General features: G+C 43.8%; 1 protein-coding gene across 3 annotated transcripts in view; it reads right to left on the reverse strand.

The window, feature by feature from the left end:
• Positions 1 to 20,007, reverse strand: part of WDR33 (WD repeat domain 33) — a 466,488-nt gene that overhangs the window by 68,001 nt on the left and 378,480 nt on the right. For all 3 annotated transcript variants that reach the window (XM_033958831.1, XM_033958829.1, XM_033958830.1), the window contains 3 exons: positions 9,672 to 9,758; positions 6,981 to 7,120; positions 2,746 to 2,898 (listed from right to left, as the gene is read on the reverse strand). In XM_033958831.1, the coding sequence (XP_033814722.1) occupies positions 2,746 to 2,898; positions 6,981 to 7,120; positions 9,672 to 9,758 (380 nt within the window). The remainder of the gene's footprint in view (positions 1 to 2,745; positions 2,899 to 6,980; positions 7,121 to 9,671; positions 9,759 to 20,007) is intronic.

The following is a 20,007-nucleotide window of genomic DNA, read 5'->3' on the forward strand; positions in this document are numbered from 1 at the left end:
GATGGACCACTGGTCTGACCCAGCAATGGCAATTCTTATGTTCTGCCTACAGCACCTCCTCATACAAGCAATACTAGCCACTAGCAATAGAGAATGAAACGATGACCTGTACTCATGGTAAAACTGCAAGAATGGGAAAAAATTTTAGTTGTATATTGCAGGTGTGGGAGCAAAGCTTTTCACTGCTCTATGGGAGCGGTAAAAAGCTTTGCTCCTGCAGGTGGGGGTGAGTGAACCTTTACTTAGCGCTCCCCGAGTCTTCGTTCTACTCCTCCCTCCATCCGGCACATACCTTCCGGAGCCAGCTGATCCCACTCATGACCTCCCCTATCCTTATGATGCAACTTCCCTGTTGCATCATATGGAAGGAGCCAGTAGAGGAAAGGCCACAAGCAGACCTGTGTGGGATTGTTTGGATCTGGAAGGTATGTGCTAGTAGGACAGAGGGAGGAGAGAAGACTTGGAGCAGGGAGGGAGAGAAGGCTCTGCAGTGCTGGATGCAGGAAGCAACTACTATAGTGGCCACTTATCTTATAATATTGATCCAGCCTTATAAACGTCAATGAAACTGCATTACCCTAAGTGGGCTGGATATTATTTTGTTGCTCGTGTCTATATAATATTGGAAAGGACGCCTCAGCCTCATCATGATGAAGCACCACACAATGCTTCCCGCGATCTAAATAATTTTTGCGGTGGAGTGGTGGGGCTGAGGCGTCCTTTCCAATACTATATAGACACGAGCAACAAAATAATATCCAGCCCACTTAGGGTAATGCGGATGCAGGAAGCAAGCACCAGACAAGGAAGGGGTGGGGTAGGGGGTGGGGTGATAGAGGCACTGGCCACCAGACATGGGGGGGAGGTGCTGAAGCCTTTGGACCTGCAAGGGAGGTGGCTGGAGATCAGAGACCTGCAGGAAGGGGGGAGAAAAGACAAGGCAGAAAAGGGCTGGTGCTGGAGGAAAGAGCATAGGAGGGAAACATATAGGGGACACAGAGAAGGGAAAGATAAGTACACAGAGAAAGAAAAACTGTCAAATGAGCAGAAGACCATGGCAAGTGAATTAAGATAAGAAAGAGGGAAACAGAAACCAGAGCCTAGGACCAACATACCTTCAAAAATAAAATGACCAGACAATAAAAGATAGAAAAAAATAATTTTATTTTCTATTTTGTGATTAGAATTTGTCAGAATTGAAATGTTTATCTACTGGTGCTAGTGTTAGACATGGGAGGCAGAAATTTGGGAGGGGACTGCAAAGCCCACTACCAGGCCATGCCACCTTCAGCTTCAACAGGCTTAGGTGTTCTCTCTGACTAGGGGACAATTGCTCTAGCTGCACTCCCCTAACACTATCCCTGGCATGTGCGATCTTTATATCTTTAGATATCATTTTTCCATTATAAGTACAATACAAGTGAAGGGATGGTAGGGGGGGAATTCTGAATTTTATTAAATGTTTGGATCAGTAAAAAAGAATATTTCATAGGATATATTTGATTGCATATGTTATGGTAGGGTTGGGAGGGAAGGGGTTAAATTTTATGTATTATTGTTAAATATGACAGAAATTCAAGTGATGTATTTAATTTCAATTGTCAATTTATTGATACTCTTGTAGTAAGATGTAAAAATGAATAAAGGTTTACAAAAAAAAAAAAATTTCTTTGATGTTGTACTACACAGAAGGTATTGCTTAATTTATGTTTATCATTTTTGGTCAGCTATTATGTATTTGGCATTTGTGTTCTCTGTGTGTGACCACGGTATTCTGTTAGTTTTCCAATAGTGGAGGGAATATTTGTGAGGAGAGACAGGTTGTGATGATCCTTGTTCTATACTGTATTTGTGATTTATGAAACAACTGTTATACAGAATATTGTTTCTTTTTATACTTTAATAAAATTATTTAATTATAAAATCATAATTGTTTGAGGCTTATACATTATGGGATCAGACTGAGTTTGTGGGGACGAGGCAGGATTATGGGGACAGAGCATGTGGGGACAGGGACAAACTTTGTCCCTATGTCATTCTCTAACTAGCAGTAATGTTGGAGTGGCAGCTGCAGCAGGTCACACAACATTGGCTCAAATCAATGGTTATCAGACTTCATCTACAGTAGGCGAGCATAAATATACATTTCTAAACTTTTCTAGAGGAACAAAGAGGAACAAAGTTTTGAAAAAAAAAATTATACAAAACGGGTTCAAAATGACTGAGAAAATTTAATGGAATGGGACCGAATTTGCTGTATGGGAAAAACATTGAAATACATTCTTTATTAAAGTTATGTTTTTAGACACTTTTTTTCCAGTTTTTATTGTGTACTGCTATGCCTTACCCATTGTTTTTTCAGCTAAACAAAAATGCATTTGTTCCACTGCGGCAATTATTTTGATTTCTATTACAGAGAAAGTAAGGAATGCATTGTCTAAGCTCTTTATATATCTAATAATCAAAGAATACTATGGGCTCCTTTTACTAAAGTGCGCTAGCGTTTTTAGCGCGTGCTAAAGATTAGCTCGCCCTAACCCCGCGCTACATGAAAAATACTAATGCAAGCTCTATGGAGGTGTTAGCGTGTAGCGCACGTGGCAATGTAGCGTGTGCTAAAACCGCTAGCGCACTTTAGTAAAAGGAGCCCTATATTGCTGTAAGCACACATTTATGTTTTTGTTTCAAAATTTTATATAGTGCTTTACTACATAATGTCCATTCAAAGCAGTGTTCATCTCTTACCTCTAGAAGTTGAGGGTTGGTATACTGTAGTGCTGCCATTTCTTGCTCAATTTCAGCCTGCGTTTTTTTCTTCTCATCCACTTTAATATCATCTTTTCTTTCAATCATTGGTTCAGTGGGAGGCATCATAGGAACTTTATTCTGCATCCAAGCCTGGAAACAAACAAGAACAAATCTTCTCATGCTGAATGAAATTCTGATGCTCTGCATAGTTTTATGCCACTCTTATTTATGCCATGAACAGTGTGGGAAGTGCCAGTGGTGCTCCTCCACTATTCAGGGCAGTTCGTGGAAGGTGCCAGGTAGAGACGTGACTTTGAGGGCAAAAACTGACACTGACTGTAACTCGCAGGATGTTATCTATGTGATTATGTGTCCATGCGACTTGATATATGTCGGTCGGACCAAAAGGAGGGTAAGAATTAGACTGACTGAACACAAACCACGTATTGTGAACAAAGTCATGCAGGCACCCCTAGTGGAACACTGGATCACACACAATCACACGGTGGAGGAGATCAGATGGCGAGTTATTAATAAGATCACAGGGAGGGACGGAGGGAAAGATCAAAGGAGGTTAAATCAAACGAACAACAATATATTTTCCTATTGGATACGGTGGACCCTAGAGGATTAAATGGGGAAATAGAATGGCTATCGGGGATTGGCTAAATCTAACCAATAGGAACAGGGGGAGGGAGGTTTTGAATTAGAATGGGGAGGAGTATATAAACACCGGTTAGTATGCTGCGGCCATCTTTCTGTCACAGATTTTGGAGTCGGATGACAACAGCGACCTCGGTGAGCTACATTCTATTCATTTATATAAGAAGCATTGAAAGGATTATAGTGGGTAGCTGTGTTGTATGAATGGTTTTTTCACAGCTTCCTGCTTTTTATGCTTTATTCCGTAGGGGGACCCTTGATACAGCAATGTATGCGAAACATGTCGGGTCAGACTCCTAGGTTTTGGCTGTGATATAAGCTAAGTACAAATGCACGATTTAAGCACTTTATATTTATACTAGTCTTTAAGCCCGTTACATTAACAGGTGCTAGAATATATGTATGTCTGTCTTTCTTTCTTTCTGTCTCACTCCCTGCCCTTGTGTCTTTCTTCTTTTCTTTCTGTCTCCCTCCCTCCTATTATTTGTCTTTCTTTCTATTTGTCTCTCTTTCTGTCCCCTATGCAGCATTTATCTCCCCTTGTCTACTTTCCTGTACAGTAGCCATATCAGCATTCCCTCCTCCTCCATTTCCTTGTGCATCAGCATTTCCCCCCTCCCTACTTCCCTGTGCAGCATTTTCCTCCCTTGGGTGCTAGAATATATGTGTGTGTCTGTCTTTATTTCTTTCTCTCTCTGTCTCCTTAGCCACTTTTTCCTGTCCATTCTCCCTTCTTTTTACCTCTCCTGTGTCCACCACCACCCCTTCACTGCTCCCCTTATCCAGCAGCAGCCCTTCTCCCTTTTTTTACCTCCCCCCTGTCCATCATCACCTCTTCCTGCTCCCTCTGTCCAGCAGTAGGTCTCCCTTCATTTCCACCACCACCCACCCCACCCTCCGTCCATCAGCATCTCTTCCTGCTCCCCCTGTCCAGCAGTAGGCCTCCCTTCATTTTTCCCCCTGTCCACCAGCACCTCTTCCTGCTCCCCCTGTCCAGCATTAGGCCTCCCTTTATTTTCCCCCCTGTCCACCACCACCCATGCTCCCCTTATCCAGCAGCAGTCCTTCTCCCTTTGTTTTACCTCCCCCCTGTCCATCAGCACCTCTTCCTGCTCCCTCTGTCCAGCAGTAGGCCTCCCTTCATTTCCCCCCCCTGTCCATCAGCACCTCTTCCTGCTCCCCCTGTCCAACAATAGGCCTCCCTTCCTTTTTCCCCCCCTGTCCATCATCAACTCTTCCTGCTCCCATTCAAGCAGCCTGTGCAGCAGTCTTCACACGCTGCTTTGGGTTCTTCTACTGCCCTGATTTACTCTGGCACGTCCCTGATGACATCATCAGAGACGCGGCAGAGCAAATCAGGGCAGTAGAAGTGCCTGAAGCAGCATGTGAAGACTGCTGCTTAAATCGCCGGGTAGGTAGTCGGGTCAGCGGCAAGGGAAGGGTGGTGAGCGGCAAAGGACTCTCTGAGAGGGGGGGGGCAAATGCGCTGTGTTGGGGGGAAGGGTAGGCAGACGCGGGGACCGGGTTGCGCGTTTTCACAGCTTCTGTGGTGCCTGAGCTGCAGGAGAGGGAGCGGGTTGTACGTGGCGGGGGAGGCCCCGACTTCCCGAGCTGCAGCTTCTTCGTCGTTGAAAGTCGCTGCCGCAGCTCCTGTCTCGCAGCTGTGTAATTTTTTTTTTTTTTTAATTTGAAAGCCGCCGCCGGGGCCGCGCATGCGCAGTCGTATTTTCACGACAGCTCAGGGAACACGTTTTTTTTAGTGCGCATGCGCGGCCTACCATTTTATTATATTAGAAATATTTATTAGAGGAAATGCTATTATGCAACAAAAATTTTTTTAGATAATTTCACCACATAAAAAGCAGAACAAAGAAAAGTTTACTATCAAGAAGGTGACAGCCAACGATGAGGCGCCACGTAAGGATTCCCGCAATTTGAAAAGCAGCTTTGTAGAGGAGTGGTGGAGCTGAGGCTTCTCTTTGAGATTTATTACTGATGTTAACAATATAGAGTCCAGATGATAAACGCCACTCTTATTTCATGTGGCACAAACCTGCATTTATCTTTGAAATGTTTTTTTCTATAGCAGTTACAAATAGAATGGATTTTGCTCAGTATTACTGATTGGTGTAGGGAATGGGTTTATCTCTATGTGTGCTACTTAGAAGTTATTATGGATTAGTACACCAGAATGATGCTTATGTTTATTGAGTTTATTTATTTATTCAATTTTCTATACCGTTCTCCCAGGGAAGCTCAGAACAGTTTACATGAATTTAGTCAGGCACTCAAACATTTTTCCCTAATACAACATATGGGCCTAAGCGGTGTGCAATACTAAAAAAGAGATTTAGGAAAGGAACTCCAAACAAAGGTAGGAAAGAATATATTCATTCATTAAGGAAACAAGAGCTAAAATTAATAAAAACATAATAAGAACTTAAAATAGCCATATTTTAATTATAAAATTATTAATTTCCTGAGTTCCCCAGGAAATGCACCAGATCCAGGTAAAAGAAAAACATCAAGGTGGAGTGAGGTTAAATGTTTTTTTTTTTCAAAGATTAGAGTCTTTAATAAGACCTTAAACTTTGGAAAGCTTTTTTCAAGGTGGATGTATGGAGGGTGGTCATTCCATAGGTTTAGTACTAAGAAAAAAGAAGCTTTTCTAGTGGTCTCATAATGGGCTTGGCGAGGAGCTGGAACGACCAGGCAGAGAGAGTATTGGAATATGCCTATCCCACACAGGTGTAGGCAAGACTCTCTCCTATTTAAACCTGACCCTGAGTCAACATAGGAGGGCAACCAAGAGGGCAGCAAAGGAAGCAGCAGAGGACCCAGCAACAGGGAGGAAAAAGCACCCTTGACACTACCCAGGAGGAGCAGAGCAGCACCTAAGGAAGTGCCTCTTAATAGCCATCAGTCTGAGGGAAAGACTGATGTGGAGATGGTAGATGTCAGTGAACTGAGGAATTACCTGATCCAGAGCTGACCTCTCCACAGGAGTTTATAGAGGTGGGTGACATATTCCCTTGTGAAGAAGGGCTAATAGAAGCTATGGAATTAGCTTAAACCTCTGGGCTTAGCAGTGAGGTTATTTTTACTGGCTGAAATATTGTTTAAAGCTGCTCTCACAAAAGCCAAACTGAATAGAAGCCTTGGCAGAAAGCTGTGCCCAAGTAAGATAATTGACTGTAGCACCTGTGTGAAACAGAGTTTGGAGTTTTGCATATTCCCTGTGTTTTGAACCTTGGGACTAAATATAATTATCTATGCCAGGAGATACTGTTTTGCCACTGATCAAGAACCTTTGAAGCTGTGGGGAAGTGTTTCAGAAGGATTGGTGAGGCCCGAATTAAGTACAGGAAGAGGCGGTCGGAGCATACCGCGAGTGATTTCCTTCACTCGCAGGCGCTCCGGTTGCCCTCTCCTGCCTCTCCGGCTGCCCTCTCCTGTCTCCCAAGCTAAAAACTGTATGTGTGGTTTTTCAACATTTGTGGGGCTTCCTGGAATGGAACCCCTGTGAATATCAGGGGAGTACTGTATATCATTGTATATAAGTTTCTGACCTGCTGAAACTGGACAGGAATTGGTTTTGCATAGGGGACTTTTTTCTGAGGCACTTTCTTCTGGTCTTTTTGCATCACTTCTTCCATTCCCCAGTCCAGACCTGGAATAGTCATCTCCACTTCATTCACTTCTTCTTTTCCTGGAGACACAAAAGATTATAAACCATCACACTTAACAAGATCTTCAGAACACACATTCAGCTGTGTTACACATAAAAAGAGAAAAGGAATTGAGAGAGGGTGCTCAAAGAATGTGATTTGCTTATGGAAAAGGAATAGAGGGATGTGTTCCGCATATAAAAACCGAGGTTGAGAAAGTTATGTTATGTTCATCAGGTTTTCTATTCCATCTTTACTTATTCAGTTCAGTCGGATTACATTACAAGAAGCTGGGTCAGTTACCCAGGAAGTTACAATGGACAGTTTGACACAGACATTTAATAGGGTTGCTAGTACAGGTAGATCAGTATAACTATTAATACAGTTAAGTTATAGTTACAAATACATAGTTACAAGTAGGTCATCGTTGACTCATTGTTATGTCCCAGGGTTGCAGTAGACAGTTTAGAAATGGGTTTTACAATTACCATTTCAGTTACTTCAGGATTGGCTCCATCTTGGTACAGAAATGCTTTTAAAAAGTTTTCTGAACCTAAGATAGTGGTCACAAGATCTGATTTACACACTATATCAATGTTGAATGAATTTATAATAAAGTTGTTTTGAAATATTAATGATTGAATGGGAGGGAGGGAGGGAGGGGAATACTACATTCGAAAGAAATTATATAAATCTAGATTTACTGCATAATATTATAAAATTTGTATAAAATTAATTTTCTAAAAAATGTTAAACTTGAAGATGATAAGTATGTATATCAAGTGTATATATTTAAGTATCTAATAAGTTTATATGAAACACTTGTTGTAACAAAAGAAAATGAATAAAGATTATAAAACTAAACTAATGTAAGCAGCAATTGGTTTCAGCATTTTGCTAATTGATATTGGATGGCTAAGGTAATTTGCCTGGTAGACTTTATACTGTTGCATGCTGGGAATTTTAATGAAAAAGATTTCTGGTGGAACATCTGTTGGAGGCACTCTGGAGTAGGGTGGCCAACTCTGCTAGGTAGTTGGGGGCATTCCCTATAAAGGCAGTGATGCCTAATTTAAACTTGATCCTTGCAGTTATGGGTAGCCAATGTAGTTTCACATAGGAGGGCTGTAGGTGTTCCGATTTCTATAGTCTGTATATGAGTCTTACTACTGCATTTTGAACTAGTTGTAGACACAATAGCAATGTTTTAAAGCAAAAAACTAGTGTTACATTACAGTAGTCTAGTTGAGATAGAATTAGGGATGGCACTAAAATTCAGAAAGCCTCTGTTTTAAAGTATTTTTTGATGATCTTAGCATTCTCATCACAAGGAAAGATTGTTTTATTATTGATTTATGTGGCTTTTCACGAATAGGTAGTTATCAATTTTTGCTCCTAAGATTTGGGATTGTAGTTTTAATGGCAAGTCTGTGCCATCTACTGTAATCCTTGGAGTATAGTGTAGGTCAGTTGAGGGTCCTAGTCAAAGGAATTTGGTTTTGTTCTTATTTAGTCTGAGGCTACACATATGGTCTGCTTTTACATGGAGGAGCAGTTTAATGCTTAGAGCATTAGGCTAGAAACAAAGGAAGCCAGAGCTCTAATCTAACTGCTGCCCAGACTAACCTTTAACAAGGCACCTAAGTTCTTATTGCCTCAGGTACAAAATTAGATTATAAATCTTCTGAGGATAGGGAAATATCTAATACTAGTCTTTAAGCCCGTTACATTAACGAGTGCTAAAATAGATGTGTGTGTCTGTCTTTCTTTCTCTTTCTCTCTGCTTGGCCACTTTCTGTCTGTCTGTCTTTCTTTCTTTCTGTCTCTCTCTTTCCTCGGCTGTTCACCACCACCCCTTGCCTGCTCCCTCTGTCCAGCAGTAGGTCTTCTCCCTTCCTTTTACTTCCTCCCCCCTCTCCAGTAGCATCTCTTCCCTGCTCCCCCTGTCCAGCAGCACCCCTTGCCTGCTCCCCCTGATTGTTCGTGTCTGCCCTCCTCTTCAAAAAAGCCTACTGAGGATCACAGCCGGCTGTAGCGAACCTCGCAGGCGCTATGCACCTCGGTAGCACGTTCCCTCTGACACGATCCGGTGCATCAGAGGGAACGTGCTACTGAGGTGCAGAGCGGTTTGCGAGGTTCGCTACTGCCAGCCGCTATCCTCAGTAGGCTTTTCTGAAGAGGAGGGCAGACAGAAGAGCCACTTTGTTGGACTGGATGGAGGACTGCCGCTCGATGCCTGGAGGAGTTGGAGAGCAGGGAGGTCGGCGCTTTACAATTGCTCTGCCAGTAGCGCGCATGCGCACTCCTGCCTGCCATTGACATACAGATCACAGATCACGCAGGTAGGAGTGCACATGCGCGCTTAGCGTTTTATTATTATAGATAACTGTATGTAACTCGCCTTGAACTATTACTGAAAAGGCATGAAATAAATAAAATAATAATAAGACATGGACTGAAATGCAGTACCTCTAAGGGCATAAACCTCCATGTATTTTCTGTTCTTGATTAAAGATCTGGGCTGAAGACAATCAGAAACTATTATACATTTGTTGGCATGGATTCCATGCAAGTATTCTCTTACTCTCTTACCCATCTGCTCTTGCTCCATGGCTATCTTCAGTTGCTCAGGAATCCCCATTCCAGGAATCACTGCTAAACTATTGGGTTCAAGGTCATCTAGGTAGAGAAAAACATCAGGATAACCAAAATGGAGTAAAATTTACCCCAGTAACATAATTAGTCTAGAGAAGCAGAGGCATAATCCAAGGAAAGAGTTACATGAATATTAAAATGCTTCACCTAAACATGAACATTTGAATCTTTATTTTAATTTGCTATAGAAATTATCGCTGGTATAGCATGTAAGACTTTTTAATTGCAATATTTTGTGGTAAATTATAGTAAGAAAATATAGAATGTATTTTTTATTGATCTGTAATAGTAGCTCAAGCAGTACATATGGAGATCACTGGTTCATATTTCTCTGTCTGTAATTTCAATGGTTATATTTGTTGAATGACGAGCAGCAACCTGAAACCACATAAACCACAGCTCAAAACCTGCTAATGTTCCTTGTAGATCTCAGATATACTGCAACATCCTCTATTGCCTCAGATACACACTTAGGCAGGCTTCTACAAAGGTGTGTCAAACAGCACATGCTAAATGCCGAGCCCATAGGAATAGAATGGGCAGCTTGACATTTAGGGCTCCTTTTATCTTTTTTTTATTTTTTTAAATTTTTTATTTATTAATTTTCCATTCTTACAGCAATTAATTCACATATAATATAATTAATTATTACATAACATTTGTAATTACAATCAATACATCATATCATAAATAATAAATCCCTCCCCTTTTTTCAATTCTTATTTCCAAAAATTATACAAATCCCTCCCCAATCCTATATATCTACTACCAATGTGCTAAGAAATCTGATCAGTAGAATAATTAGTCAATGGTTGCCATATTTTCTTAAAATTATGAAGATTCCCTTGTTGTAACGCTATTACTTTTTCCATTTTGTATATATGACAGAGTTCCACCAGAATGTATAATTTAATTTGGTATAGTCCTTCCAATTTTGAGTTATTTGTTGCATGGCGACTCCTGTCAATATTAATAGCAGCTTATTATTATTTGCTGAGATCGGACTCTGAGTTCATTGCAGTGCCAAATAGTATGGTGTCATATGAGAGTCCTACATGATTTTCTAATAACATTAACTTTTCATCATGCGTTAACCCCTGCGCTGGCCAAAAACTACCGCCTGCTCAAGAGGAGGCGGTAGCGGTTAGTGCGGCTGGCGGTTTAGAGCGCTATTACGTGCATTAAACCGCTAGCGTGGTTTGATAAAAGGAGCCCTTAGGCCCTGATTCTGTAAAACGCGTCTAAAGTTAGGCGTCGTTTAGGTGCCTAAGTTAGGCTTCCTTTGTAGAATCACACTCAGCAGCATTCAGCACTATTTAGAAGCCTAATTTTTAGGCGTCCTTTAGAGAATCAGGTTTAGATGAGATTTAGACAGCCAAACAATGCCCTTAATGTTATAATATTTTATTATTTTGTTGATTTTATGCTGTTTTTCATTATAATTGCAATACTGAGAGTTGGATCTGTTTAATGCTTTTATTTATTTCTCTTCCATCAGCCAGAGTTACTGGGATTTGAACCAGCAACATTAGGGTAGAAGGCTGTAGGTTTAATCAGTGTACTACAGAGTGAGCTAGCAAGCTACATAACATTTGTAAAACATGTGCTAAACCCACGCTACGCGGCTAGAACTAACGCCAGCTCAATGCTGGCATTAGTGTCTAGCGCGTGCAGCAATTTAGTACATGCTAAGCATGCACTAAAACCGCTATCGCAGCTTAGTAAAAGGAGCCCTAGGTCTTATAGGCATTATAAGGAAGTCTACTTTTGAGCATAATTTAGGATTCAGATAGACCTGAGTTCTAAGGACGGAACTTAGGCACAGTTTGGACATGCTTAATGCGATCTGCTAAATAGCTCTCTGGGTTTTTATTTTTGCTTTATTAAGCTCAAAATACATTTCATAAGCCACCACATAAACAGGGCACATCAAAACAAAGATATTAAATGCAAGACCTTCTATTTTACTGGGTAAACAGTAATGGTATTTGCTAATTAGAGGAAAAGATCCATTAACTGAAAGACAGCACATGAAAAAAACAGCTTTATATTTCTTGCTAAAAAGCTACCCTTTTTGTCTCACTAAAGATTGCTCCGATGAGATCATTCTTGAAACAGCTGTATTCAGCAAATAAAGCACATGACAAAAATATATAGATTGCATATATAACTTCATTTGCAAAAGGTTAAAACCAGAAAAAAACAGATACAGATCTTAGCATGACTTCTACTTCATTGCAAATGGAGGTTTGTAGCTGCACAATGGTGACCTCATTGTGAGATCATCAAGGTGCACCTGCAAGGTAGAATGCCACAATTAAAATACGTGCTGGGGGAGCTGGTTGGGATTTGAACCCATGATCTTTGGAAGAGGAGCACAGGGCTTTTACTTATTGAGCTATAGCAGCTTGCAGGCAGGTGTCTCTGACTGCCCAGTGATCCTAGGCGCCAGTACCTTCACCTAGGATCACTGGTTCATGCATTAGCATGCCAATCCTTCCTCAGGAGAAAGGAGGGGAGAATTTATACCACTTCTGCAATTTACACATATTGAGCAATAATATGTACATTATTGACATAATGTAGCTTAGAATATAAGCCCTCTAGAAATAGGGAAATAACCTCTGTACCTGAATATAATTTGATTTGAGCTAACAATGAAAAGGTATAAGCTAAATCCAAATAAACAAATAAAAGTAATGTCACCATCTACATGCCATGTAGCAACTATTTCTAAGTTATTTTCAGTCATACTGTTCCTTTAGCAAGAGGGCTGGGTCCCATACTTTCTGACCTAAAGGAGAAAGAAAATGTTGCTTGTATTGGACAGTTTCTCCACACCTACCCCAAACATCAGTCTCTTCCTTTTACAGGGGGCAAATCAAATAGGCTTAAAAAAGGGGCATTTTTGAACTTCTCATCCTCACATCCTGTTATGAAATCAGGTCCAAATGGAAGAACTTTGCTTGTTATGGTGATCTCTTCATACATCAAACTTTTTTTTTTTTTTATAATACATGATCAGAAAAGTTGTATTGGCTCCAAAGTAATTAGTTTATTATGAATTCATTAGCTCCTGCCAAGTTGTCATTCAAATATTTGGCAATGAAAATAAATCGAAGACAGTCAAGAGTTCTAAACTTTAGAAATACCAAAAAGAGATTAAGGGCTAGATTCACTAAGCAAATTGATCGTGTACTTATCAGTTTGCAACCCCTTTGCGACCTGATTTTCCTCCGGCCCGATTCACTAACTTCTGTGCCGATCCAATTCTGATCCGTGCATGCAAATGAGGGGAAACAGAATGCCAAGTAGGCAGGGACACGATTCACTAAACAAATCTGGGACACCGACTGGGCTGTCCAATCAACAGAAGAAGTAACTGCTGGGGACAAGTTGCACACGTCCCTGCCGACTCTCCTGCTCCATTGCCGCCCTGCTCTCTGCCCGGACTCTCCTGCCCCGATCTTCCAGCCCTGCTGTCTGCCCCAAGCTCTGCCCCGACTCTCTTGCCCTGATCTCTGCTCCAAATCTTCTGCCCCAATCTTCCAGCCCTGCTGTCTGCCCCAAGCTCTGCCCCAACTCTCCTACCCCGATCTCTGCTCCGATTCTCCAGCCCCGACTCGAGCCCATGGTTTTAACCCACTTTAAACCTGCGGGTTAAAACCACGGGCTCGTGAGTAAAAAGTAAAAAGTAAAAACAAAAACATGGACATCAAATGCATGCGCAGACCATCTACAGGCAAAGTAGATGGTCTGTGCATGCGTCTGGATCGCTGGAGAGCGATCCATGAGGTTGGTGGGGGTCGTTCCTTCGATCACCCCCATTTAAATACCGGCCCGTTGTGAATCAGTCGGCCTGCGTCAGATTGGACACGGAGCGGACTGACCCTGCCAGGTTAGTGAATCTAGGCCTATGTCCTTAGATAGGTGTGTCATTCCAGACAAGCAGATTATCCAGATAAGCCATGAGCCATCTGCAGAAGGAATCCGCTCTGGATTCTTTCTGTGTCCCTCTTACTTCACTTTGAGCTCTACTGCTATCTGCAGTTAGTACCCAAGCATGCCAGAGCTCAAACCAATAATGTGAAGTAAGGATACAGACGGGACACTCCAGAACTGTTCTGTTCTAATAGAAAACACTGTAACAAGTAATGAACTAGCAACAGCTAACAGAAGCATCACAGGAGCTCAGGAAGTACCCCTGGAAAAGCTCAACCTATTATACAGTATTCTTCAGGGCCCAAAAGGGCTGACTGACATCCAAAACCAACTAGAAATATTAACAGAATGAGACAATAGGCAGGTGCAGGGAGGACAGGGCAGGAGTCTAGAATGACACACCTATCGTATTTTTCGCTCCATAAGACACAGTTTTTTCCACCCAAAAGTGGGTGGAAATCTCAGTGCGTCTTATGTAGCAAAGATACAAAATTTGTACTCCCCCCTTAGCATTGTAAAACACCCCCCACCGCTGCTGCACCTTTTCAAAACACCCCTCCCTCTCGGCACTGCCGCAGCACCTTTTAAAAACACCCCCCCCCCCAGCACCGCTGTCGTTGTCACCATTGTTGGTACCTTTTTTAATCAGCCTGGTGATCCAGCGGTATCCCTCCCTCGCTAGATGGCTCTCGTACTCAGGTCAGGAGCGAGGATGTCAGGAGCAAGCGTTACGCGTTCCTGCTTGAGCCCGCTGCTGCTTTCTGAATGGTGGCATCAGTTCTCGGGGGACTCGCGAGAACTGACGCCAGTCATTCAGAATGCAAAGGCAGGCCCAAGCAGGAACTCGTAACGTTTGCTCCTGACATCTGCGCTCTTGACCTAAGTATGAGAGCCATCTAGTGAGGGAGGAATTTAAAAAGGTACGGGGTGGGTGTATGATTTAAAAGGTACAGGGGGGGTATGATTTAAAAAGTACAGGGCGGGTTGTTTAAAAGGGTATGGGGTATGATTTAAAAGGTACAGGGGCTGTTTAAAAGGGTACGGGGATGATTTAAGGTACTGGGGAGCTACTTGGGGGCATGGGGGGATGATTTAAGGTACTGGGGGTACGTGGGGGGCATGGGGGATGATTTAAGGTATGGGGAATGATTTAAGGTACTAGGGGGTACGTGGGGTATGATTTAAAGTACTGGGGGGGTACATGGAGGTATGGGACCTGCCTGCCTGTCACTATGCCAGCCTGCCCTGTCCTGGCCTACCACTAGACCACCAGTGGGAGGACAGGGTACAGAGCCTGGCAGGGAAGGGGGAGGACAGGGTGCAGAGCCTGGCAAGGAGTGTGTGGTTGGGTGCAGAGCCTGGCAGGGAGAATTTTGTTCAGAATGTTTTTTTCTTGTTTTTCTCCTCTTAATCTAGGGTGCGTCTTATGGAGCAAAAAATACAGTATCTATTGGAAAAGATATTATCAAGGTAGTCTCTTCTTCCAGTGTTATAGGTGTGTCATTCTAGACAAGCAAGATATACAAAAGCAGTCCCAGGAATCTAGGGCGAGCTGACTGCGCCAGCCCATAACACAGAGGATCCAAAGGCAGAGTCCTCTCATGCTGCAACGTCCACCCTGTAAAACTTCGCAAAAGTGTGTAGCTGGACCAAGTCACTACTCTACAAATCTCCTCTGGAGAGACTACCCTAGCCTCGGCCCACAATGAAGCTACACTTCTAGTCAAATTAGCCTTAACAAAACAGGAAACTGTTTCCCATAATGTAGGCTGAAGAAATGGCCTAACAGATCCATCTGGAGATCGTGGCCTTGGAAGCTGGAGCACCACACTTTGATGAATAAGTCAGAACAAACAGATGGTCTGAGAGCCGGAACTCATTAGTGATCTTGAGATAGTGAAGAAACACTTCTTACGTCCAACATCATCAAAATGCGGTCCTGTTTCCTAGAACCTGTACGCTGAAATACAGGCAAACAGATCTCCTGATTGACATGGATGCCAAAACCACCTTTGGCAAAAATGAAGGAACAGTACACAAAGAAACTCCAGTCTCTGAAATTCTGAGGAAAGGCTCCTGACAAGAGAGCACCTGGAGCTCTGAAACACGCTGTGCCGATATCACTACGATTAGGAAAAGGGGAGTGTGTGGCGCAGTGGTTAAAAGCTACAGCCTCAGCACCATGAGGTTGTGGGTTCAAACCCACACTGCTCCTTGTGACCCTTGGCAAGTCACTTAATCCCCCCATTGCCCCAGGTACATTAGATAGATTGTGTGCCCACCAGGATAGACAGGGAAAAATGCTTGAGTACCTGAATAAATTCATGTAAACCGTTCTGAGCTCCCTTGGGAGAACGGTATAGAAAATTGAATAAATAAATAAAACTGCCTTAAACATCAAGTCCATTAGGGATGCAGCTTCCAAAGGCATGAACAAAGCTTTAGTGAGGTCCCACGAAGGAAAAAGCGGCTTAAGCAGAGGTCTAATGTGGAGAGCACCCTTCAGAAAAGATGAGATGCCAGTGTAGAACTGCTGTCCCGAGCCCTGAAACAAGAAAGCCCAGCAACCTGGAACCAAAGCAAAGCCACGGTGAGGCCCTTGTCAAGGCCCACTTGGAGAAAAGCTAGCACCACCATACCCTGAGCTGAAAACGGCTCCACACGTTCCTGGGCACACAAATGCTGGAAAATTTTCCACACCTTAGCGTAGGCAGAAACAGAAGTCGACTTCTTAGACTTGAGAAGGGTAACAATGACTATGTCAGAATAACCTTTACGATCTAACACTTTGCGTTCAATAGCCCTGCTGTAAGAGCAAAGCGATCCAGATCCTCCATAAATACTGGACTCTATAAGAGCAGGTCTGAAAGCACCTGCAACCTGAGGCCTTGGCCTGATTGAAGCAACATCAGATCTGTGTACCATGGCCTGCATGGCCAGTCTGGAGCCACCAAAATGACTCTTCCTTGATGAACCACTATCATTAGATAGATTGTGAGCCCACCGGGACAGATAGGGAAAATGCTTGAGTACCTGATTGTAAAAACCGCTTAGATAACCTTGATAGGCGGTATATAAAATACTAATAAACTTGAAATTTGAAACTATCAAAGGACCCAGCCTATCATGGGCCAGGGAGCAAAGACATACAACAGGACTCCCTGAGGCCATGGCTGGACTAACGTGTCCAACCCCTCGCTTCCAGGCTTGACTCTTCGACTGAAGAAGCAATCTGCCTTCTTGTTCTTTGCTGTTGCCATGAGGTCAAAGTGAGGATGACCCCACCGCTGAAAAATGGCCTGAAACAGTGCCAGAGATAGTGTCCACTTGCCTGGATCCAAGGTCTACCTGCTCAGGAAGTCCACTCCCATAACATGCGCCACCAAGTGCGTCTGGAGGTGGCGCTCTGCCCAGTGGAAGAGCAGGCGGGCTTCCAGACCTAGAGATGCATTCCTAGTGTCTCCCTAGTGACTGACATATGCCATTGCTGTGGCATTGTCAGAGAAGACTCTGACTGTTTGACCCTCGAGAGTCTTCTCCAATTTCAGCAAGGCCAACCAAATGAAACGCAGCTCCAGCCTGTTGATCGACCACTTCTTGATCCAGTACCCTTGAATCAGATGACGGTTGAAATGGGCTCCCCAGCCTGGCACCTGTCATCACAACCACCCAGGAAGCAATCCATAGAGGCATGTCCCTGGAGAGGGACTGAGGCTGAAGCCACCAATTCATGCTGGCCCAAGCCTCCAGCATCCAGGGCAGACAACTTCTGTAACACATCCGTCTGCAGGGACCAGCGGGAGAGCAACGCATGCTGGAGAAGGCGAATGTAGGCCTTCACTCCAAGCACCACTTCTAATGTGACCACCTTGGATCCCAGGACTGGAAGATAGTCCCACGCCGTGTGCCTCTGGTAGACAGATGTGGCCGACAGCCATGTCAAACAGTTTTCCCAGGTACTCCAGGGATTGGGTGGGCGTCAAATTGTTCTTGTGGTAATTTACAATCCAAACCAGATCCTTCAGGGACTCAGATCACCTGATCCACTGTGATGGCCCTCTGATAACGAGGGGGCCCTGATCAGTCAATTGTCGAGGTAGGGATGCACTTGCAATCCTATCTTGCACAGATGAGCTGCTACCACAAGTATCACCTTGGTAAAGATGTGAGGGGCTGTAGCCAGGCCAAAGGATAGAGCTGAAAACCAATTATGATTTTCAAGGATATGAAACCTGAGAAACTTCCTGTGATCTGGGATGATGGAAATATGCAAATAAGCTTCTGTCAGATCCAGAGAGGCTAGGAACTTCCCCAGGGCTACTGGCATTAAGACAGATTGAATCATTTCTATGCGAAAGCGCGGAACTCTGAGCACTGCATGCATGTGGGTAAGATCCAGGATGGGTCTTCAATCGTCTGAGCCTTTCTTTGGCACGATAAAGTATATGGAGTATCTGCTTGAGCCCGAGTGTTTGGGCAGCACCAGCTCTATGACCCGAATATCGAGCAGCCTTCTCACAGTGGCCAGAACCCTGGCCACCTTCTCCGGGCGCCCCATGGAGAGTCCACAAACCAATCTGTCAGAGGCTGGGCAAACTCCAGCTTGTAGCTGAACTGAATGATATCCAGAACCCACTGGTTGGACGAAATCTGAACCTAGGCCTGAAGGAATGTGGAGAGTTTGCTCCCTATATATAGAGGGACAGCTCCCGGCCCGGTGTCATTGCAACTCCTTGGCAGATGGAGCTGTTTGGGAAGCAGAAGACTGGGTATGTCTGGATCCAAAGAACCTCTGCCTGTAGGCCTGGTAGAACCTTTGTGACATGGCACTGGAATACTGGTGGGAGCACCTGAAGCCACGAAAATTAGAGGGCCCTGTGCCTCTAGAAGTTCTAGGTCTACTATCAAGCAGGGTCTTAGGGCAACGATCCACCACAGAATTCATTAGATCATCCAGACCTTTACCAAACAGCAACTGCCCCTTAAAAGGGAGTCTGGTGAGGGTACATAAGAACATAAGAAATACCGCTGCTGTGTCAGACCAGTGGTCCACCCTGCCCAGCAGTCCGCTCATGCGGCGGTCCTCAGGTCAAAGACTAGTGCTCTAAATGAGTCCAGCCTCACCTGCATACGTTCCAGTTTAGCAGGAACTTCGTATCATCCGCAAATCTGTCTTGAAACCCTGGAGGGTGTTTTCCCCTATAACAGACTCCGGAAGAACTTTCCAGCTTTCCACCACTCTCTGGGTGAAGAAAAATTTCCTTACGTTTGTACGGAATCTATCCCCTTTCAATTTTAGAGAGTGCCCTCTCGTTCTCCCTTCCTTGGAGAGGGTGAACAGTCTGTCTTTCTCTTCTAAGTCTATTCTCTTCAGTATTTTGAAGATTTCAATCAAGTCCCCTCTCAGTCTCCTCTTTTCAAGGGAGAAGAGGCCCAGTTTCTCCAATCTCTCACTGTACGGCAACTCCCCCAGCCCCTTAACCATTTTAGTCGCTCTTCTCTGGACCCTTTCAAGTAGTACCTTGTCCTTCTTCATGTATGGCGACCAGTGCTGGACACAGTATTCCAGGTGAGGGCGTACCATGGCCTGGTACAGCGGCATGATGACCCTCTCCGATCTGTTTGTGATCCCCTTCTTAATCATTCCTAGCATTCTGTTTGTCCTTTTTGCCGCCGCCGCACATTGTGTAGATGGCTTCATCGACTTGTTGATCAGAACTCCCAAGTCTCTTTTCTGGGAGGACTCTCCAAGTACCGCCCGGACATCCTGTATTCATGCATGAGGTTTTTGTTCCTGACATGCATCACTTTACACTTTATCCACGTTGAACCTCATTTGCCATGTTGATGCCCATTTCTCAAGCTTGATTATGTCACGTTGCAGATCTTCACAATCCCCCTGTGTCTTCACTATGCTGAATAACTTTGTATCGTCCGCAAATCTAATCACCTCATTCGTACCAATGTCCAGATCGTTTATAAAGATGTTGAAGAGCATGGAGCCCTGCGGCACCCCACTGGTGACGTTTTTCCAGTCCGAGTATTGTCCATTTACCCCCACTCTCTGTTTCCTATGCTCCAACCAGTTTTTGATCCAATTGAGTATTTCACCCTCGATTCCATGACTCGCAAAGTAGTCGTTCATGCGGAACCTTGTTGAACGCCTTCTGAAAATCCAGATATACAATGTCGACCAGGTCACCCTTGTCTATCTGCCTGTTTACTCCCTTGAAAAAGTGCAGCAAGTTCGTCAGACAAGATCTGCCTTTGCTGAAACTGTGAAAGGAAAAACTGCAGGTGGTAGTAGAGTTCACAGTGAAGTAGGGAAGAC

Source organism: Geotrypetes seraphini, chromosome 9 (assembly GCF_902459505.1).
Source record: "Geotrypetes seraphini chromosome 9, aGeoSer1.1, whole genome shotgun sequence".
In the NCBI taxonomy this organism is placed as follows: domain Eukaryota; kingdom Metazoa; phylum Chordata; class Amphibia; order Gymnophiona; family Dermophiidae; genus Geotrypetes; species Geotrypetes seraphini.